This window comes from Apteryx mantelli, chromosome 19, assembly GCF_036417845.1.
Source record: "Apteryx mantelli isolate bAptMan1 chromosome 19, bAptMan1.hap1, whole genome shotgun sequence".
Taxonomy (NCBI): domain Eukaryota; kingdom Metazoa; phylum Chordata; class Aves; order Apterygiformes; family Apterygidae; genus Apteryx; species Apteryx mantelli.
Window position 1 is genome coordinate 12,040,283 of NC_089996.1, and position 23,113 is coordinate 12,063,395.

A 23,113-nucleotide genomic window follows, 5' to 3' on the forward strand; every position below is an offset into this window, starting at 1 on the left:
TACTGAAGGCAAGGAAAATCCTTTTAAGAAAACTGTTTGTGGTTGCTGAATAGGCAAGGTTGTGAAGGACTAATTAGTGGGAAAGGCTCTCTTAAAGCTCAGCAAATTCAGTTATGACTTGGCCTGTGAAATCTTGACTTTTCTGGGAAGTCATGGGATGCTTAACACTCAGCTCAAGAAACTCACTGGGAGCTACTCAGAAATCTTAATGGCTTATTCCAGATCTAGCACCAAAATTCAGTGGCCTCTTTGCAAATGTTGGCCCAAGTGACTTTCATAATGTTCTAGCTCAAGTCAGGAGGAGAATACAAAGCCGGCTCAGGATTGCTTTTTCACTTCTGTGCTCAGGCCTCAAGCCCATTCTGGCGCCAGGTCCCCACACACAGTCAGTACTGCTCAAAGGAGCATCAGCTTGTGCTTCAGCTGCTGCAAACGAGCACAGCCACATCTGTTCAGAGACACCTGTCAGCTCAGACTCGGGGGCCAGATTTACAAAGATGTTTAGCAGCTTAAAGATGCTGATGGAGTTAATGGGAATTAGGCACCTAACCTACTTAGATGCTGCTATAAATGCTGCTAGGCATCTTTAAGTACCTAAATACCTTAGCAAATCTTTCCCCTTACTGCTTGCAACGATACTGTACCAAAAATCACATACTAATGAATAAAGCCTAACCTTTGTCCTCTGTAACCAGCTTTGCCTTTCCCTAGGGATTGTTTTCATGTAATACTAAAAATACCAGCCATTTCACAGGTTGTACCGTCCAGATTCTTTTCATATTTTTGGCGGCTTGATTATTTTCTGCTCATTCTAGATTTTTTTTTTCCCCAGACAGTGGCTGATGTTGCCATGGATTTAATAAGTTGATATTTTTGTAACATTCTTTTGAGATAACTTATTTTATTGCAGGATAATATTATTGAATTTTCTTCCCACAAAGATGTATTCAGACAGAATTTTGCATCATTCATCATTAAATCATGTGGCTGAAAAAAACAGAATGGGGCAAAATCTGTTAAAATCAGAGCCTCCTGTTTCTAAATATTAGGATGGGAAGCTGCAATCTAATAGCCAATATTGATTTTGTCCCCATGGTACTGTCTGAGTCAAATCCAAACCAGTTAAGGCTGTTGATTAAAAAAGAATATATGAAAAAAACCTTCTCTCCCTCTTGCCCCCAGTTATGCCTGCTTGTGAACATTTTGAGCAGTTAGCTTGTCCTCTCCAAATTCTACCCCAAAGTAGAAAGAAGAGTTTAGTCCAACATCTTCTCCAAAAAATCCATAGCCTGTGTTCTCTCTTCAAGTCATGAAGGTTATTATGATATTGGACTGCAATTATATGATACCTTATTATTCACTGGGGGCCGCAAATCAAGGGCTTTGCTGACAGATGATTCTGTCAGAAGGAGCAATGCTCACTGGTCTTGGCAAGGAAGAATCCAGCTTCTCAGGAAAGTCACTGAAGACTGAGCTTACCTGGAAAATGTGTAGCTTGACAGACCAGGAAATACTGTTGTCTCTGAAGCTTCAAATCAGAGATGTGAAGAAAATTTTCTTGTATCATATCAAAGTCTTCATTCATTTTTCTGCCCAGAGTTTGCAAGGTTAGAGCACTCCAGGAGCTGCTGGTTTCTGTAACTCTTGCAAACCTACAGAGCATCCACCACTTCTGCCGCACAAGAATCGCCACAGTTGGAGCCAAGAAGGGTATTTGCACAGGTAGGTTGTGACACCTGCAAGGTCTCTGATGTAGGACTTCTGTTTGGGCAAGACTATGATGTACTCCAAAACAAAAGTGAACATAGCTCTTTTAGATTACCTCAGGGATAGGGGAGGTGAACTAAAATAAAATTAGTAGCCTGAAATCATTATGGGAATATCAATTTGTATGCTAGGCTGCTTGGGTAAAAGTTAAACCATGTAAAATCAGCAGTTTTGCCACTGACTTCGGACGAGTCAGGATTTTGCCCTGACCTCCAGAAGCCACAAACAGTTCAGAAACAAGAATGTCTTAATCTCCTTTTAAGTACCCTGCTCTTCAGCTATTAAGCAGTCATATTTCCCTGCGTCCCAATTATTATAATCATTAAAAACAACTCTTGCTCTTGTGTGTGTAGAGAACTCATTAAAACATACATGATTAAAATGGAAGAAGAAATGAAATGATGTTTGTGGCCTAAAATAAAAATATAACAATAATAGCACTGATAGGGGGAAGAGACAGGATCTTGGGAAAGGCACAGCGTTGAGATTCCTTCTAAACAAAGGACTGTTTTCATTTTCACTCCAAAAGCTGGTAATACATTGTAGTTCCTTTCCATCCCCAAAGGTCTGAGAAAACCGAGAGCATGGAGATCTCCAGGGATAGTTAAGTTTTCAGTCCCCAAGCAGCAGGCTGAACTGCATTTATTAATCTCTAGTCTGTGTCGCTTGGGACCCTAACATTAGGTACTGTAATTAGTCACCATGGGAGTTACACGTTCCAAGTCAAAGACAACTGTGTATAATTGATGTCATGGCATGAACAGGAGCAGACAAGCCCATTAAGAAAGCTGCCTGTCATTCTCAGAACATGTTATTCCTTCAAATTAAATACAAAACAAATTGTAAATAATAAAGATACAGGGGAATAGGAAATAGGACACCAACCGTGTTAAAGTCTTGTTATTTGGCTGTTTGGAAATGCAACCAAAATGAAGCATTTTATCATTAAAGGAAAATGTGTAAATGTAATTAATCTCTTCTTGTTCATTTCTCCATCTGCTCATCTTGGGAAAACTGTCTAGTCATTTGAGTGTAAGTTCTCAAATGTAGGTGCTTAACTCTTTCTGATTTTAGATGCTAAAGCAGCATAGTAATTGGGGCCATAGTGTTCCAATGACCATTTAGATTTCCACAGCAACTGATATATAAAAAAATCAAAACAATAGTAAATATACACTAACAGGAAAGCCCTGTGATGCAGATGAGCTGAAAAGTCTGTTCTATTGTTGTGCTTTGTGATTATTTGCCATAAAACTCTGGAGCCTGTTTCAATCAAGGCTTGTTAGCGTTGCTTGTCCTGAGTGTTATGTATATACAAATGAATCTGCTTATAAGTGAATACAGTTTCAGGGAACTGGAGGAAAAGGCCTTAATAACTTCACTGTGTTCATAAATATATAGATTCTACCTTATAAGAAAACTTCTTAGCCCTCAGGAATAAAGTTTTGCTGCAGCACAAGTGGCTTCTGCAAGAGGAGGCCTCCAGGCAAGAAGCAGCCATCTCCCAGGCAGGTGAGCAGTGCAACAGGTTAATGGTGATTTGCTTTCTGATGTGGCTGAGAGGAAATTGCTGCTCTGCAAGAGCAGAGATAAGGAGAAATACCTAGTGCCTTTTTTCTGCTACAGCCAATTGTGAGGGACTTTGTGTAGCTGGGAGTGAAGACAGCACACCCGGTTGGGCGTATCACATCCTTCCAGTCCACAGTGCATGAGATTTTGTTCCTGAGAAAGAAACATTACCAGGTAAGCTCTTCCTTGCTCTAGAGATTTTTGTCTTACTGCACTCAAGAGTCCTCATTCCAAACAAGCACTGACAGATGCTAATTCTGGGCAGGAAGCTTAATGAAGTAGAGATGTGTCTGTAATTCCTCGTTAAAACCAAGGGCACTGCACAGCCTCTTAACACTGCGTTTAGCAGCTGTTGTTCTGGTGTACTGATGCCACCACAATGTCCATCTACAGCTTTTTTCCTGCCCTACCCAGTTCTGATCACTCCCCTAGTTTTAAGCAGTTCTCAGCTGCTTTTTCCCTGTCAGCTACCATGTTTCCAAGGGAAAGACTGGAACGTTGACAACTCCCAAACACGTAGATTGAGTTTGCTATAATCCCAAATACCTGAGATAGGAAGCGTAGCTCTGTCATGGAGGCTGAAAGTTTTGAGAGCAGGGAAGGAGAGTTGTGGGTGCGGAAGTGAGTCAGGTGGATCTACGTGCATTATGTCATGCGTCCGTGCCGGGATCGGTGTGTAATTGGATTTCGCAAATGCGACTTCTGTGTCTCTGGATCACAAAACCAGGATACACCTAAAGAAGTTTTGAACAAATCCCTACCTGAAAGATTGCCCCAAAATGAAAATGATGATAGCTGGTCTCATTTCAGTTTTTCATCTGCCCCAGAATGAGAGAAAAGTGAAAGCTCCAGACTGAAGTTATTGCTTTAAAGCTATGAGAAGAAAAGCCAAGCACAACCAATAGATCTGAATTCCTGGGCAGAACAAAATCAGTTATGTAGTAATGATGGGATTTTCTAGAAGACCTTTTAGGCACCCAGTTTCTTTATTAAGTCTACTCAGAAATCACTAATATATGTTTATTCTACAAAACAGGAATAACAGGCACTTTTTACAGTGCATTGACAGCTACAGATAAAAGGGTGGTAGTTTTTAGTAGTGACTACTGCCCAGCAAAAGATTTTTTTTTGAGTTTTTCTGTCAAGATTTTTAAGACTTTTGCACATCTACATGCAGATGCTGGATACGAACCTCAGCCATGATAGTCCTATGCCAGTTCATGCAATTTTGTGAGTGAGGAGGTTTAAAATTACAGATATCAGTGGGGTTCAGCTAGACTTCAAGCCTCTCTTGGGTGTAGGTCCCAGGGAGATTGCTCTGCCTGCCTCAGGCAGCTGAGCCTGCCCAATGCAGAGGCCAGAGAAGGAGCAGAGCCTTCCCTCCTCAGTGGCACCGTTCTCACCCAATTTGCTGTTTGTGTGAATTCAAATCAGCTGGAGCCACTTCAGAGCACAAGGGAATAGGCTGCTCTGCTTCCCTTTGGGAAAACAGTGAAACACCTGTTAAAATACTGGATAGCCGAGAAAGAGAGGAGGCAATTATAACTAATATCAGGGAAGATCTGCAGCAGTACGGTGACATGGGTCCTAGCTGCTTTTTCATCTTGCTCCCTCTTCCCCTGTGCATATTCGTAAGTGCGGAGAAGATGAGAAAGCTGCTAGCAGACTTCTCCCTGATGTTACCCCTTGAAATAGTACAAAGTTTTCAGGGAAGCCTCATGTGAACTCTGTAGTCCCTCTGTAGATCTGAAATCAGGCAAACGTTATCCTTACTGCCCAAACACTGAGTCACAAGGAGAAAAAGTCACTAAATCTAATATACTTTGGGAAGATCCCAGAGGTAAAGTGAAATCTTTTCTCTCTTGAAAAAGCTGATGGAAATCTTGCTATGGATTTGCTTGGTGCCAGACTGTTATTCTGATCTTCATGGGAGTCACAAAAACAGCTGTGAAACAGCACCTAAAGAACAAGGGACAGGGAAACATGGACAACTTTCACACATGACACTAGCAGAACAAAATTCTGTGGCAGAAAACCTGGCTGACACACTTGTTTGTAACAGGGAATGACAGCTACAGGAGCAGGAAAAACCCATGCCTGAACGAGAGTGGACACTTTGGGGAGGCACCAACTCAAAACAGGCCCCCGTCCTTCCTTATGGCCTCTCTCGCTAAGCAGGGATGGCCGGTCACAGGCTATCATGAAGCGCTCCGCTCTCTGTATGCGGTGTCCTCTTGGCAGGGAAGTCACAGACAAATCTCAAACCGTACAGCAGTAAAGCTTTCTTAACTCCACTGTGTGTTTATGCTGCAGAAGCACCAAGGTTGGGACTCTACCATACCAGCTGCAAAAAACCCACTTCCTCCCCCAAAGTACCTACAACCTGGCACAGACAGACTAACACAAATAACAGACCACTAGATTACCACAGGGCGTCTGGATTAATGCCTGCAGATTTCCAATTTTGTTAAAACTAGTCTGTTACTAACATTTTTCTGCATTCAGACTTTTTAAAAATAATGGTGATAATGCTCTAGTAGATTTGTAGTTCGAGTAATCTATCCGCTTGTGGCTTCAAACAGAAGAAAGTATCTTCACTTTCTGAGAAAGTAGCATTAAGTTGTTGCTGTGCTTCACTGCCAATGCAGTTGCTTTTTAATGTCAAGACAAATGATCCTTACATACATTTAGTTTTTATTTGTGACATTCTTCAGGAGGGAAAAAAAATAAATTGGTTTGAATGTTTTAATTTTAAGGGGAACTGTTTTAAATATTGAAAAGAAATCACATCTCCTGTTATCTATTATAAAACTAGGAAGCTTAAAATTATTTTTTTTCCTCAGTTGATTTATAACTTCTCATTAGTGCTGCCTGTGCTGGTGTTGTATGGTAAGGGTGTCCCTGAGTGCTGAAATGTGTATCCTCTAAATGAACCAAACATGCCAAGTTTTGCGTCTGCAACTTCAATGTGTGTTAGAACTGCAAAATCCTAGCTGACTAACTTATGCATGTTTTACTTTTCACTATAATTTATAAGCAATTTAAGATGACAGAAAATCTAACACTTATAATAAAGCCAGTGTTACCCTTGCAGAAAAGAGTTGCATAGATCATAATGGATCTTTTGCTGACCTTTATGCCAGAAATATAGTGGTTCCACAGATTTCTTTGTAGTTAGACCTTGTCTAACTGTCAGATTTTAAAAATCAGCCCGTGTGGCAGTGAGATATTGTACCTGACAAACTTAACAGCCTAGCAGGTTGAATTGTTTTAGGAGCAATTACTCATGAGCTATTAATCTTAGCATAATAAAGCCTTTGACTGACTTCTGAAGGACCTGAGTGCAACTCATAAGTAAACTACTCTTATTTACTAGTACTCAGAACAATCAAAGTGTTTCCTTGCGGGACGCAGTCTTGCATGGACTTGCCAAGCCAGACTGACCCTGTGCCGTGCTGAGAGCCTTCACCTCCCTGGGACGGACTGAAGGCTGCTCAGGTCTCGAGAAGCATTCAGCGCCTGGTGGGACCAATCCCCTGAGATCTAACTGGGACCTAAGCAGTTCCCGGTTCTTATAACGAGCAATTATTACAATGTTTGTCTGTGCTAGCAAAGTGCATAAATCTGTAATAACCAAGATCAATACCAACTCTGTTACTAAGCAGATGTTGTCTCCCAACCTCTGAGCATCTCATTAAAAGGACTTGAGAGAGCAAGCAAGAGGATATTCTTGTGAGGTTGAAACAAATATAACGTACTGCTACAGAACTTCTTATTAGAAACAAGTACCTGGCTGTCGTGTAGAAGGAACTTGCACTCCGTCAATGCCATAATAGACCTTGCTACCTCGTTTATATATGAATTCACACAGCTACTCGGGCAAGTATTCAGCTGGGATACGCATATTATTCTTTTAAGATCTTCATCACTGCACCTACAGGAAACAGAGACCAACGATGAAACAGACAGCACTGGCAGAAACAGGGTGACTTGCCCAAGGTCACACAGCTAGTTGGTGGCAGTGATTGGAGATGAGCCTTCGTCACCAAGCTAGTGCTTTACCCACTGTACTGAACTGGCTTGGTAAGTGAAGGCTGCACACCAGGGACCTGAGGTAAATATTAAAACTAGAAGAAAAATTTATTCTTCAAAAAAAGTGTAAAAATGATGCTCTGGCCTTTTCACCTGATACGAAAAAGCTGGGGTTGTTTCCATTTCAAAAAGATCTCTCCTACCTACCACAGTTTTGTTTCCTACTCTCTGAAATTAAAACCCAAATTCAACGGACTGTAAACAGACCACCAGTGAATGCATTTCTCAAACATAGAAACAGAAGCATAGGATGCAGCTAGCTGTGAGAGCCCAGCACTCCGGTATTTCAGGGATGCCTGGATCTACAGCTTACTGCTCAAGGAAATCTCAAATAATGATCCAGTATGGCACTGCCTGCAGAAGGGACAGCTTTTCCAAGGAAGAACTGACATAATATACATCAGTCAGATAATGATCGGGATAAAATAATGGGGATGGAGGTCAGAGCAAGACATCAGAGAAGTGTTCGAAGAAGCTTGTCGAACAACGGCTGCAGCCGTGGAATTTTTCCCTCTGGTGCATGGAGGCTCCTTGGCTGCGGCAGCATTTCAGACGCCTCCGGGCCAGAGGTCTCGCCAGGACAGAGAGGGGGAGTGCCTGGAGGAGCAAAACGGACAATCATCTGTTTGACAAGTGCAAGTGCAAAATATTGTGAAAAGCTGATTGTGCTTAATGGAGCTACCAGATGAAATGCTGTATCCATGGTATCTAAGAAGGTGATTCATGTCACTGCTATAAATACCAACTTGCTTGAAAAGAATATATTCTAGTAAAATCTGCATTTGGACAGGATTTGCACAACAGGCTTGTGCCGAGATCTGGTTCTTTCAGATGTTAATGATACACAGTATATCTTGCAGAGCAGCAGGATGAGGTGTAAAAGGTATATAGCTATAAAACAGCTGAGGCCCAAAGAAAAGCCCCCCTCCACACGCTCTACCTCTCCTTCTTTTCTCAGCTGACAGCACGACAGGTTGAACACCATGCAGTCACTAGCACTGTGCCGAGTCGCGCATTGTAACTCTGACAGCCTGCTGTCTTCCCTGCGATGAGCATGTTATTGAGCATTATTTTGAGTCCATCAAATCGGAGAGGAAACATCTTTGTGTACATCTTCAGGAGCTTAATGCAGAACTGTAATTCAAGGCTTTTGCTCCACATAGAAATGAGTAATTGGATCCTCTCTGACACTGTTAATGCTTTCAGCCATTAAGGATATAGTGATGCACCTGGAAAGAAATGTAGCTGGTAATGGGATAAACATTTAATAGCTGCATAACAGTTTACTTGGATCTTTCCTGGGGAGCAGGAACACTGCAGTAAAGTAGCTGAAAATTCCTAGAAGAAACAACAGAAATCATAAGGGAAAGAGATCAGGCAGAATTTCACTGACAATCTGGAATTCACATCAGCAAATATCTCTGAATGTTTGCACTTGGAGAGGAGAATATAAGTCGCCTCCTGAGGGGAAAAAAGGGCAGCTATTTCCAAACCAAAAAAGCACCACTGAAGCAAATGCAGAGATTTCTACTGATTTCAGAACACATTGAACAGGCAGCTAATTAAACAAGCGTGGAGACAGAATATCGTCTCCTTTTCTTGCAAAGTGTTGAGGGACATGAGTAAATCAGGTGGAAGACAGGGCTGTAACTCATATCTGTTCTGTAGTGAGAGGTCTTTAAGTGGTATAAATAGGACTTTTTTTTAAACTATATTGAATTCTTAATGATTTTAAAGACAACTAGTTAATTCTCTAGGAGAGACAAATAATAACTTTCTCATTGCAGAAATTTCTTCTCACTCCTTCTTAAAAAATATTCCCTAGCTCAGTGAAGAGAGGAAAAAAGTCAGTAAGCTGAGTTGGTCCAATGCTACAAAGCTTTGAAAAAAAATAACCACTTCTCCTTCACCCAGATACATAGAATTAATGAAATCTAATAGCTTTGGTATTTTTGCATACATTATCAAATGCCTGAGATTCTGATAAAATGGAAAGGTAACCAAACTTATATTCCATCAGCACCCCCTTTACTATGTACTTTTCTTGAGATGAGTAGTTTCACAGTATATTAAATTTCAGGTTAAACTAACCTAGGTTAGCTTAAACATATAACAGGAATCAACAGAGAACCATGGGTAGATAAAGTTCCAACACTGCTGTTGAACATCTGTTCTGAGTTACCAAAGTTCCAGCTGAAAAACAAATATTTCCACTATAAATCAACCAAACATTATCCTGAGTGTTGTAACAGATGCAAAATGATTCTGGCTCACTCCGTCCTGTGGTTTGGCTCTTTCCTTAAAATTGCTGTGAATATATTTATTTACACACTTCAAGAAATACACATTTGAAATGTGTATTTAAGCTTACTTAGAATACATCTAACGTTAGTTCGAAGCTAGTGGTCTCTTGATAGGCTATTCCATTAACTATATATGCTACCATTTAGCATAAACTCTAGTCACAGCTTTCCAGATAAACCAGGTCTAGAGCAACACTTAAAAAAAGTTTCCTTCTCAAGTGCTCTGAACACTTCAACTCAATACTACTAGTGTTTATGAACTGGAGTTTATATGTGGGGGAATATTTGTTTTGTTTTTTATATTCATTCTGTTCTGGTGTGCTTTGGGTGTGCTTTTTTCTCCCCATTGTTAGTGCTGCTATTCATCACCTAAATGAATCAAAAGATATATTGATTTAGCTGGAATAAAGAAATGGGATTTGTTTACTAGACATGAAATTTGGAAGAAGGCTTTGCAAGAAACTTCCTATTTAATGGTCTCAGTATGTGAATAAAATGGTCTGTTTTGGCATAGGTTGTAATTCCATGCTTTTAGGAGTCTAAATGCACTTAAACTGCATCTAAGCAAATCTGATTAAAGATGCTTTCCTTTTTAAAGTAGTTCATACGTTCCAGATAAGCCAGACAATGAGGGAACTGAACTATGGTACCATAAGTAACAACAAAATCTTGCAAGGGGGAAAAAAGAAAGTAATTTTGGTTTAGCCCCCTCTTTCTTTGCACAAAATATACTTTTGGGGAGAATAAACAATACTGTGTTTTGAGGGTGATGTTTTGTAGTTGTTAATCATTTTGTGCCTTAGATGCTTGGAGAAAAACAGCGTGTGTAAACTAAATATAGCTGTGCCTTTTATGATGGTTGGGAAATGGAAGCTGCAGGCTAGTAATCCAGCCCACAAGCAATAGGAACACATGCTCCGTCCAAAGATGTGATGATAGCAAATGGGGCACTTAAGGGAAGTAAAAAAGCACAGCTTCCATTGTGATAGTGGCGTGTGTTGGACTGGAGTTTTCAGGAGTCTATTAAAGCAAATGGAAATCATACAGAGGGTTTCAGACATACATACACTTAATTTTTCCCCTTCAGAGATTTGAAAGTTATTGTAAAAGTATAGGACCACATTTTCTAAAGGCAGTTTGTTAATTAAGGCATAACAATAAAATGTCTGCATATATTTAAAACAGCCTAAAATTTGTAGTTTGTTTAACATTTCTATTTGTAAAGAGATCAAAACATAAATTCTACACAAGAGACAGTAGACTTTGTCCCTTTTCTGGTATTGTACATTTGCTTTATATATTGTTAATCAGACATAATTTAGGCCTCAAAAAATCTCATTAAAATTCTGATTAGCGATGTTGGCAAGAAGCCATCTGAAAAGCCTCTATTTCTTTCTTTGATAAGTTTGAAACAGCTATAACAAACAGTAAAAATAAGATCACAGCCTTCTTTTTCATGCCAGTCAAAATAATGTATTCTCCAGGTCAAAGCCATTTAAGGGAAAATACAGGAGGACATCTTTATTTCCTTCCATACGCTGTCAGATGGCTATAGAAAACTGTAAGTATGTTTATGCCCTTTGGCAGTTAAAAAAAAAAAACACAAATGCCTACAAAAATGCTAGTTGTCAGCCTTCAAAAACAACTTATTCTGCAAGGCAATTCATTAGTTTCAAGATTTTATAAAAAGGTTTAAGAAATGAATGGGAATAAAATTAAGTCAGAGGTGTTTGTTATTAAAACTAATTATGCCTGATGCTTTCAGTATAGCTTGAAGTCTAAATCCTTGACCAGAGAAACACACAGACAGAATATATTTAGTCCAAATACAGTCAATTGTGCAGCTATGTTTCTGCAGATCAGGGCATCGCTTAAAAAAAAAAAAAAAACAGGATATTAAAAAATGCTTGAAATGCTTGAAGGCAGAATAGAGCAACAAACAATAGCAATCTTTTTATTGTTTCTCTTGTCTGCATGTATATTTAAGGTTTACACAATAAAGTTGCCAGCTATCATTGTATTTTTCTTAATTAGCTTATGCATTTTACTTTAATGCATAAAAACATTTTTACAAAGCTGACAGCACAAAGCTAAACACTGAAATGGCAAACACTATGTCTGTCTTTCAATGCACACCTTTTCAGTACACATCTTTCCTCATAGGGGTCATCAGTAACTAGTCCACTCTTTTGGAAGACAACGAGGGCAGCAGGAGTGACACCTTTCGTGGAGGGCTGTTGTCTACAGCGGAAGGGAGACGTAGGAGTACTTTTGGTTTGAGCAGGCAGAATCTCTTCCTTTCGCTTTGAGCCGAATTCCCAGGACGCAGCTGTTCCACCCTGCGTCATCGCAAGTGGCAGCCCTGGGACTATGTTCAGACAAAGGCAACATGATTATGGGAAAATACCTCCTTTTTCTCCAGATAAACAGAGAGGCATACAACTGAAATCCAGCTTTGGATGCTCAGTGAGTACCACTAAAGCTGATTCTGTGTTTGAAAATACATTAAAAAAAATCCAGGTTCCTCAAACTCTATTTTTTCCAAGCCTTTTAAGCTATAAATCTTTGAGACATCCAATCAGACTTTCTGCATCAAATAAAGTAGGGCGATACATGCACAGAATCCAGCGTACATTTGCCTCTTAAGTCAGTGTTCATTGATACTATCTGTATGTTGCATTATGGTATTTGCAAAAGTAGGTTTCCAAAAACAAGAGAAGTCCAATATACTCATATTGAACATACTCAATGTATATATTCTGACACTGATATAGCAAATAGATTCCAAATGAAATTTCTGATGAGAGATTTAAACAGAATAAAATGATCCATAGAGAGAGATGAGAATTAATTCCAACAGAATTCCATGGTTTGGGCTGTGGATGGGGGTACAGTGGTCTGAAATTAGTATTTAGAAACTGTTCCACTGCTGCTGGGTATAACAAAGTGAGAGTAAGTAAAAAACCCTGTCTCATCTGCAAGATTTAATGGATCCAGTCCTACAGGATAAACTGCATGCAGATTAATAACGTGTGCTACTGCAACTATTTCCTGCTCTTTTTCAATATGTGCTGTTACGATGATTCTTTCATAAAGAGACATAGCATGACTTTAGTGTTTACGTTTAGAAGCCTGATTTTTGTCTGTAAGATTTTCCCCAGTTTTCCAGAAGAAAGTCAGGCTTTCTTGCCAAAGATGAAAGAGGTTCACCACATTTCTGGGATTCTTAACAATCTAAGCCCACAGGATTAAAAATTGGTGGATTTTTTTATTTTTGTGTGTGTGTTTCTTTGAGAGGGAAACTTGGGAGCAAGGTAGATGTCACAGAACTGAAGACAAAAGTACACGACAGAAACAAATCACAAGCTTAGGGCAACCACCTTACAGGACTCCGGAGCCCAGGGGTACGAGGCACTTCAGTGACTGTCACCGACCTCATTGAAGAAGGTGGGTATTCAGTACTGAATTTTATGGATCCAGTTCTGATAAGCCTATGGACACAAAATACTTTGAGCTAAATTCTGCCCTGACCTTCCTTGCCCCAAGCCTCTGGCAATCTTTCTGAAAACAGGCATTTGAAGTCAGAGAAATCTAGGTCATCAACTTCAATAGAAATTCTGCTTGAAAACAGAGGAGATGCTCAGCTCCTGCACCTTTCACTCCTCTCCTCTCTTACAGCTCTGCTTGGGGATGGGCCGTTTCATTCTGTGCGCATGGGTGCTCTTCTCCCATATCCATTAAAACCAATGCCAGCTTCCAAAATCAAACAGCCTGAGCATGTAAGAACAGCTATTTCTAACTGTCTTTCTGCTGCATGCAAGCCAGCAGGGAGAAAGGAATAGGAACTGAGAGCAGATGAATAAATGGCAGGATCAAGTTGCTTCTCCCATTAGCACCAGCTGGGAGTTGTCCTTACTCAGAGAAAGGTTTGACAGCAAAAGAGACCAGCTACTTCATTATTGTCTCAATACAGTTGTGACATCTTATTTAACTGGCCAGTCATAGCTATTGGATCTAAATATTTCCCCACAGCACCAAGGGCTCTAGACACTTGAAGTGAGCTTGAGAGGCTGGTCAATGCTTTACAAGGTTAAGATTGCTTTAAAAAGCATAGCAAAGTATTTGTTCCAAAAACATAGTCATCACTGAGAGTAGCTCTTGCTCAGTTCAAACCAGGTCAGCTGCCCATGCAAGTACATGTATTTGATCTACTGTCATGTTAAGGGCTGACTGTAAACTTTGGTGGAGAAAAATGTATTAATCTTTCAACTCATAGCCTATAAGCAATGACTAGTAATACCTATTTTTCTGAGAACTGGAATGCCTTTTGGAACCACCCCAGATTACTTAAGAGAAGTTCCTCTGCCATCACCCAAAAGCAGTTCCAAACCTGCCCCTCCTGCATTCAATTAAACCAAAAAAAAAACCCAAACCCACAGGCGGGGGCAGATCATGGATCATTTAAAAAGCATTTTTTCCCTCTTATGAGGAGCCACTGCTGCTTGCTCAGCTGCATGCCAAGTGGACAACAAACATCAACATGTAAGTAATTCAACACTGTTGGTAATAGCTTTTGCTTGGAAAGCCAAGCAAGGGCTACTTCCAGAATTTTTATGATGGGGAAGGAAGTATTCCTTGGTGCTTCTTGAACTGGCCTTCAAAAGCTGCTGCTGCTGCTTAGCACCAATTAGGGTGTGGGTATCCAAATGTACGTTTTTGGCTTTTTCTGTACCTCTGAGGTATACATCACATGGTATGGCCTTACATAGAGGACAGTCCCAGCTTAAGTGGGCATGCTTCTCTCTTTTAGGACAAATTAGAACTAAAACAAATGCTGAATCTTAAGTCTCTTCAAATTGTCTATTTTCTTGCATATCTCACTTGCTCCTTTCATCCATCATTTTGGCTTGTAGAAGCCTGAGGCAAGGATCTCTGTCGATAAGCCAGTACGTATTTAAGTCACACTTTTCGTAAACCATTTGCTTTTCCAATCTGTCTTGTGCCTTGACCCAAGAGCCAGCTCTTCCAAGTAATCCTCTCTCTTCACCTAGTAGCTTGTAATCCTCCTCCCCACTTTTGCAATTCTTTTCTCCAGAGAAAACAGAACATATTCAAAAGAAGGCAACCTAAGAGGAATAAAAGTGATATTGCCAATCTAACTGCAATCCTATGCATACCCGATCAGAGGAAGTTTTGCTCAAGTTTGAGAGACTTCTCAAAGTGAAAATACAGTAATGACTCCTATTTAATCCTGAGACAGAACGAGATGGTCAGAGAAAAGGACTGGATACTTCAGACCAATCTATATTTAAACACACAGGGAGATCTAGATTACAAGTTGATTATGATTAATATAAAACTGTCTTCCAGCACAGGATCAGTCATCTTTCCATCTATCAGTATCTACATTACGTTTAGTCCTGATTACTGTGCAGTCCTCCTTGCCCAGCCAATCTTATTTTATCAGTGTTTATGGAGAAAATACAAGTAGACTCCCTGGTTAGATGGATCTCTAGAGAAAATATTAACTTCTGCTTTCTACATGGGAAGAAAAACTGCGCTGTTATTTCCAGAGGACATTTCAGAGCAGAATTCCCAATTACCATCACAAACTATGCAAATGCAATATAAAGTAAGAGAATGGGAACTGCAGTAAAATAATGGCGCAAATCCATGGACTATGCTAGGAGATTTTTTAGTAAAAACAAGAAGGGCCTCCCTTTTTAAAAAAATATTTTGAATAACACCAGTGAAAAAAAAAATCCATAGTTCAGTTTAAAAAAATGGTATGAGTAAGTAGATTTAGAAATAAGAGAATAATCAGATCTAATCCATGCCAAGAGTTACAAAAACATCTAAACAACACCTGGAGTCTTCCCCCTAGCTGAAAGATCAAGACTTGAGTCAGACTGCTGAAGCCCAAGCGCCTAAAAAGCAGTTTAGCTCTCAGAGAGGCTCTCGGCGCACACGCTGGGCGGGCAGCGGAGAAGCGCAGGAGCAGCCCGCACTGCATCTGGGTTGGCAGCCGAAACCCGGGGCAGCCACAAGCCGGTATGTCAGGAAAGGCAGGAACTTGGTAGTTTTTGGTCATAAGGCTTAACACGCTGATGGGTAGTACTTCCAAATTTTTTTCTTTTTTTTTCGCCTAGGTAATCACAGACTGGGACGCAGTCACGGCCGTTTATTTTACTGGTGTACCAGCCAAAACCCACTGGGCTGCCGCGGCACGGCCAGTTCGCAGAAGGTTAGGCAGGCGCCACCGCCGCGGCGTTGCAGGAGCCGGGGCGCGGTCCGCGCTACCACGGATTGGTTCCGCCCTCCCGCAGGAGCCGTTACCCGGCGCCTCGCTGGGGGCGACGAACGACCCCCCTCCCCCACCCCCACCCGCTTGCCGGGGGCCGCCGGGGCCCCGCCCCGCCCCCGCCATTGGCCCAAAGTAGGTCAGCGCGCGCTCACGTGACGCCCCCGCGCACCTCCCCCTCCCGCCGCGCGCCTGGCGGCGGGCGGGATCCCCGCGTGGCGGCGCCGCGCGCGCGGGCCGGGGGGGGGCCGGGGCCGCCCTCGGAGGCCGCCGCCTCAGCGCCCCGCGTCGCCTGCGCGGGCCTGTGCTAGCCAAAGGGCAAGCAAAGGACTTGGAGCGGGGGTGTCTGCCAGCGTGACCCAGTGTGCTTGGACTTGTGTGGAAAGACTCCTTAAAAACGTAGTTTTGGGGGTTTAAAATTGCCTTTTCAAATTGTCTTGGTTAGAGGAGGAAAGAATTATGTAAAACCAGGATACTGGAAAGCTGCATATTAACTTATGTGTACTTAATTTGAAAAATGGCATGTTTGGACCGTGTAACTGATTGAATTTCTGTGATGAAAACACCAGGAGCAGAAACATAAACATTGGCTGAGATTTTCTTTTTTTTTTTTTTAATTGGGGACCAAACAAGATGTTTTCTATACAGAAACAAAATAAATACATAGCTGTCATAGTCCCTCATGTGCTATAAAATAAACATTCTCTGGGTGCCTTTGCTAAGAATACATGCCAAAAATGGCATTTTTGACTAGTTGGAAAATGCAGAAATCCAGTTAGTGTATAATTAGCTCTATTTTGGTTGTGTTAGACTTATCTGGAGAGTGTGGGGTCAGCCACTGGTAGAAATAGTATGAATTAATTGCAGATCACTGTTGAGAAAGTGTAGCCAGCAAAAACTGGTAACTTGTAGGTACACATAACACTAATGTTTAAAAACAACTTTCTGTCCTGACAGCCTGTGAATTTAGGCTCCTTGGTATGAAAACTGTCTATGTGGCAAGACTGTGGAGTTAAATTATTGCTCCTGTTGGAGTGTGAAACTGAAAACAACCGCTCAGGCACAGTAAATACTCTCTGGTACTTGTCCCAGCTTTTCTGGCTGGTCTATACGTTGGAAAGATTTGTTTCACTTTCCTTGCTGAGGAAATTCCCAGCTCCTACTTGCTGGGAATGCATAGCCTGTAATTATACTTGGTCCTTACTGTCCTTTTGCGTCTTTTTGTTCCACACTTGCACAGAGCAAACATAATTTACCCCATTCAATATCAAGTAGTGAAACAGAACAGTTTTCCCATCATTCTGTTTTGTTTAAAATGTTATTTCTTTCTTTTGAGTGCATTTTGTCTGAAGTGGTCAATAACCACAAAAACTTAGGTACTTTGGCCCAGATTGAGCTTTTGTAACATCACTAACTAATCTTGTTACTGGTGTTTCCCAGTGTCCGTATTACTTTCACATCTTCTATTTCTACTTACTCTTCTTTGTTGCTTACCCAGTCTCCTAAATGTACTTTTTACACTGCATAGAAAAACATCCTGTACCACATCTACATATGCATTGCCAATCATTGCCCTCCTCTTTGTCATTCACTCTGTACTTACGTAATTAAAGGTTTCCAATAACTAGCAATTTGGCCATCTTAGGCAACATTGGTATGTGTACAATCATTTAATAATCTAGTGCTTTTTTCCTGGGTAGGTGACTTGCAAATTACTATGCTGCTGTTATCATATTACTCCATGAAGCCCCTCCTGTCATGAACCTCGCTAAATCAGTAGCATTTGAAGGTTCTTTCATAATCTCTTCTCAGTTGTTTTCCCTAAATATGTTAATATTACGCTGTCTCTGGTTCTGAAGGGCCTGATGATTGCATTTTTCAACCTTCAGATTTTGGTGATGGCACTGCAATCATACTCTTGTTTTGAACGTACTTTGGACTTTGTTTGGCTGCTGGTTTTAGCTGGATCATCTCACCAGACACTAGTGAAAATGCATATACTCATAGATACATTTCAATATGTTTTGCCCGGGTAATAAGCAGAGAACATAACTGTTCAGGGCAGCCTTCTGTTCCTCATAAATCATACTGCTTTTATTTCTAAATACTGGGCATTCAAATTAATAACCTATGCAAATACGCTACCTATATCAGCTTATGATTGTACGTATGTGTAAATGGTGAAAGAACTAATTTTAAAGAAAGAATGGTAGAACTAAATATGGATGGTGCGGCTTGGCAAAGAGCCACCCTAAAAAGATAAGCAAAGAGACATAAATGCCTACAAGTGTCTGAAGGGTGGAAATTACCACAGCGAGAGTGCAGTTGTTGAATGGAGCAAACACGGCAAGCGCTCAGTTCCTGAGAGGGTGGCTGAAGGCCGAAGTGGATAGAAAACCAGCTGTGCGTGCACCCAGGATCCTAGAAAGCAGAAAGAGGAGAACCACTTCAGACAGAAAATGTAGACAAGATACCAGGAATCTTGGTAATGGTGAAACCTATCCCACCCTGGTTTATGCAGGTAACTGGTGAGAAGAGCAGTCTTCTTGTGGAAATAAGGTGTATTAGAAGCTCTGTCGTGTCTCTGAAGCTAAATGCTAGCTAGCCCAATAACTGTTTTCTTTAGAAACCAATAAAATATTATTAGCGTCTAGATAAAATATTATTCTCCTCGTCCCCTCCGGGGCCCCAGCGCAGAGTTTACGGGGGGGTTTCCAGCGGTGCTCGCAACAGGCACACACACGCCCGCTCCCCGCAGGGCTGCCGCCGCCTGCTCACCCGTTACCTCACGCTCGGATGCACCGAGCTAGGTCAAACATTCAAACTCATTAACATTCCTCCCGGTTACCGGGGAAACGGCTCGCGGCCACGGGCTCGCCGCGCGAGGCTCCGCGTGCGCCGAGCGCGGCGCTGGCCTCGGCTCCCCCGCGGCAGCCCGCGCGCAGACACCCACGGCGCCCTCCCCCCTCCCCGGCCCATAACGGCCGCCCCCGGCGCGGGCAACGGCCGCCGCGCGCGCCGGCGGGGGGGGCGCGGGGCGCGGGGCAGGGGGAGGAGGGAGGGGGGCGGGGCCGGCCGCCGCGCCCCCCGCGCCAATGGCGGGGCCGCGCCGCGGCTGACGTCAGCGCCGGCAGCGCCTGCACATGGGCGCGCGGCCGGGGCGCGCGGCGCAGAGCGGGCGGCGGCGGGAGTGGCGGTGCTGCGCGGCGGAGGCGCCTCTCCCGCTCCCCTGCTCCGGCGGCCTCCGGGCGCCCCTCGCCAGCGCCGCTCCGCTCCGCCCGCTCCCCCGCGCCTCGCAGCGGGCCCCGCCAGAGGAGAGGAGAAAGGGAAGGAAGGGAAGGAGCCGCCGGCCGCCGCGCAGCTGCCGCCCCGAGGGAGAGCCCACCATGTCGCGGCCGCTCCCGCTGAACCCCACCTTCCTACCTCCCACCTACGGGGTGCTGAAGTCCCTGCTGGAAAACCCCCTCAAGCTGCCGCTCGCTCACGAAGACGGTGAGACTTCCGCGGGCAGCCCTGGCCCCCGGGACCGGCTCCCCCCCCCCCCCCCGCGGGGTCGGGGCCCCCCTCACGGCCCGGCCCGCAGCGGGCGGGCGCCCCGAAATGGCGGCCCCTCCTCCCCCCCCCCCCCCGCCGCCTCAGCCCCGCGCCTCGCTTTCCCTTTTCTCCCCGCTCCCCCCCGCAAGGTGATTAAGTAATTGGATGATTTCCGTAAGGATATTAGGCGGTGAATGATAAGAGCAGCGCGTCTAGCCTAGCGGAAGGCGATGGGTTTTTCCTCCGCCGCGGCGGGGATGGTTCCGGCCGCCTGGAAAAATAAAATTAACGGGCCGGCTCGGTCCCTTCCTCCTTGTGAACCCCGGCGTGCGTGAGCATCTGGCCCCGCGCAACCGGCAGGCGTTTTAACACTTAAAAAGTTGCAACTCTTTTTGTAGGAAGCTAAGGTAGAGCAGGCTTAATTGTACTTGGTATTTCCAGTCGTTCGGATCTGTGTCGTAAACAAACCCCCCCGTGCTGCGGATTCAAGACTTGTAGTGCGCTCGGCGTCCCGAGTTTCGTCTCGATGCTGCATGCAGGATTGCAGCAGGGGCAGATGTAATTAAAAAGGAAACGCTGTGAAGGCACGGTAGCTGGCAGAAAGCTTGATCAGTTTAAATTGTAGCATATCTTGTTGAGAAATCAGGTGCTGCCTTCAAAGTGTGCATTGAAGTTACTGGATGTTTTTTATAGAAGCAAATAGGAAACATTTCAGTTTTGGGGGTTTTTTTGCTTTGCTTTTTCTGTACCTCTGGATTTTTTTTTTCCACTTCTGTATGTTAAAATATATATTCTGTCAGACTTTACCATTGTTGTAAGTTTGTAACTTCAAAGCATTAAGAAGTTTTAACATCATTATTATTTCTGTAAATGATACCTTGTATTATTTATTGCTTCCTATGAGGCTCCCTTACCATCTTAAAGCAAGCAGTACAGCTATTGAATTTGGGGGCTACTTTGATTGTGTAAGGACTACTAAGATTAGGATCTTTATTATACTGTTTTACTTATAGGCTTAGGGGCTTTAGATCAAAATTTTCCCTTTTCAACAAAATACAGTATCCAGCAACATCTTCCAGCTTGCTTTATTAGCTTGATTGCATACTCTTAAGAAGCCTGTGAGTACTTATTGAAGCTGGCATTTAAAGCCACGCATGCAGTGGAATTGTTAACTAAAAATAGAGGAAAATCTTAAAAACATGGCTGGATCAAGGAAAGGTGCTCAGCTGGCATGGCCTTCCAGTTCTCTGCCAAACAGAATGAATCGAAGGAGTTATTTATACGAAGGGAGTATTCACCTCTTGCATCCAAGAGAGTGCAAGAGGAATAACTGAAGTAGTAATAGTAGCTAGTAATTTAATTACTCAGCTCTTACATCTTTGTTATGTGTTTTGTTTAAGCATTCGGTAAAGAAAAAGACAAAGAGAAGAAGTTAGATGATGACAGCACCAGTACCACAGTCCCTCAGTCAGCTTTCTTGGGCCCAACATTATGGGACAAGACACTGCCATACGATGGAGACACTTTCCAGTTGGAATACATGGACCTGGAAGAATTCCTCTCAGAAAATGGCATTCCACCCAGCCCAAACCAGCATGAGCATAGCCCACACCAGTCAGGTCTCCAGCAAGCTACCTCAGCATCACCTTCTGTCATGGACCTCAGCAGCAGGGCTTCTACTTCAGTCCACCCAGGCATGGTGTCGCAGAACTGCATGCAGAGCCCGGTCAGACCAGGTAAATCAGCCGTAAGACCTCCCCTATGGATTTGAGCATGAGCCTGCCCCCCATCCCTTCCACCCCTGCCAGTGTAAATCAGTTTCTACTGTATGGTTGACAGGCAGCTTAGAGAGGGCAAATATGATTCGAGACATTGGCATGCCAAAAAATAAAAATAATAGCTCTCATTATTGCAAGTTGCTCTGCAGGGATTTTTGTTTAAATTATGTCAGGAAGCTGTGGGAATTCCAGGGAAACTTGCCTGTCATCTTTTCTTCATTGGTAACTTGGCTATTAGCAAATGAAAAACACAAACAGAATAGTAATGTGTAGATGCCACGGTGTTAAATGAACAGGGACAAGGACCACGAAAGAGAATGTTCTTTTGTTCGGCCAATATTTGATGTGAGAAGGCAGGAACCATAGCCTGGGCAATTATCTTGAAGGTAAACTTAAAGACGGTGCTTCCTGTTTGTAGTTTTGGCCATGTTCTTGTCCTGCATCAAGCAAAATAAAATTTGCCACAGTATGGGGGACAGGAGCTAAATTTTGGAGCTGCATTATAATTGTGGTTAAGTTAGCATAAACTGAGTGCAACTCCGCTGACCCCAGTTGCTGTGTTAGATCCATACTTGTCTTAAGCTGCAGGCAAAAAAGAAGTCATGGAGCTGAGTTTTGATCATAGTGCCCAGTTCAAACCCGTTCGACATCAGTGGAAGTCTTCTCTTAGTTTATTAGCACTTTAATTCATCCCTTTAGAGACACTAGTACAAATCCTGGATAACTGCTCTGGCTTCACACCAACATGGCTGAGATCATGGTCTGGGGAATAATGTCAACACTGAAGTTTGGAAAACGTGGAATTGGGTGTTTTTTAAGCCCATGGGTGACTTATTTATTGTGCTCTTCTGCTCATACAAGGTCTGCTAGACCGAAGTGTGCTCTTGGGAGCAGGAAACCACTCCTCTCCCTTCTGCTTGATCATTTGCCATGCTCAGCGTGCGAAGTCATTGTCAGAATCATCTGATAAGGAGGCAAAATAAATAAATAGAAGGACAAAAGTTGTGGAGCAGGATGAAATGGAAAAGTCTTAAAGTCTACAGCATTTCTTTCTCATTGAAAAGAAACAAAACACCCCCTTCAAAACACCACACACCTGTCAGCAGACTCTTTGGTCCCAAGTCAGAGCTGTGCCCCTGAAGTCAAAGTGTGTCAGAAGTCTGTGGGTTTTATTTACTCGCCTTCACTTAAAGTGGATTTTTCATTGTTATATATTTTGGTTCCAAGGCATTTCATATTTAACCAGTAACTTGTATCAGTTTCCAAAATTAAAATATATTTGGAGTTGTCAAGAGAAATATAAAATGAAACTTTGCTTTTCCTGAGCCAGTTCTTAAAAATAGTGCGTATATGCCTCCCCATTTTCTGTCGTATATGCACGCATAAAATCAAAAGCAGATAATCTGTCCTCTTTCTTTTTTTGGAGGAGCCTGATTACGCGCCAGGCTTTTAATGATCACCTGTCAGAATTTATTTGTAATCAGCTGTCCGCATGACTTTTTTGCAACTCACTGTGGGTTTTTTTTGAGTTTTTTTCCTGCGTTGTTCGTAGCTCAGGGTTATGAACTTTTCTCACTAGAAACTCTGTATACTTTTGTACTCTTATAAAAGAAGTCAGGCCTCTCGGGTTGGGATAAATCATCTTAATTTGCAGTTTTTACTTTCTGTGCCATCCTGGTTTTAAGAATAATGTAAATTTTTGGTTAATTTTTTTAAAGGGGGATTCATTTCATTTCTTAAAATAATATATATATTTGGGGGAAAATATA

General features: G+C 42.6%; 1 protein-coding gene and 1 long non-coding RNA gene across 2 annotated transcripts in view; both read left to right on the top strand.

Annotated features, from left to right (window-relative positions):
• Positions 1-3,212: 3,212 nt before the first annotated feature.
• On the top strand, positions 3,213-11,278 carry LOC106493118 (uncharacterized). The gene is made up of 3 exons (XR_001294102.2): positions 3,213-3,279; positions 3,394-3,510; positions 11,216-11,278. It is a non-coding gene; the product is annotated as an uncharacterized lncRNA (long non-coding RNA).
• Positions 11,279-19,223: 7,945 nt separating this feature from the next.
• HLF (HLF transcription factor, PAR bZIP family member) overlaps positions 19,224-23,113 on the top strand; it is a 35,770-nt gene continuing 31,880 nt past the window's right edge. Inside the window, exons 1-2 of the mRNA XM_067308467.1 lie at positions 19,224-19,524; positions 20,967-21,302. Coding sequence (XP_067164568.1) covers positions 19,419-19,524; positions 20,967-21,302 — 442 coding nt within the window. The 5' untranslated portion in view covers positions 19,224-19,418. The remainder of the gene's footprint in view (positions 19,525-20,966; positions 21,303-23,113) is intronic.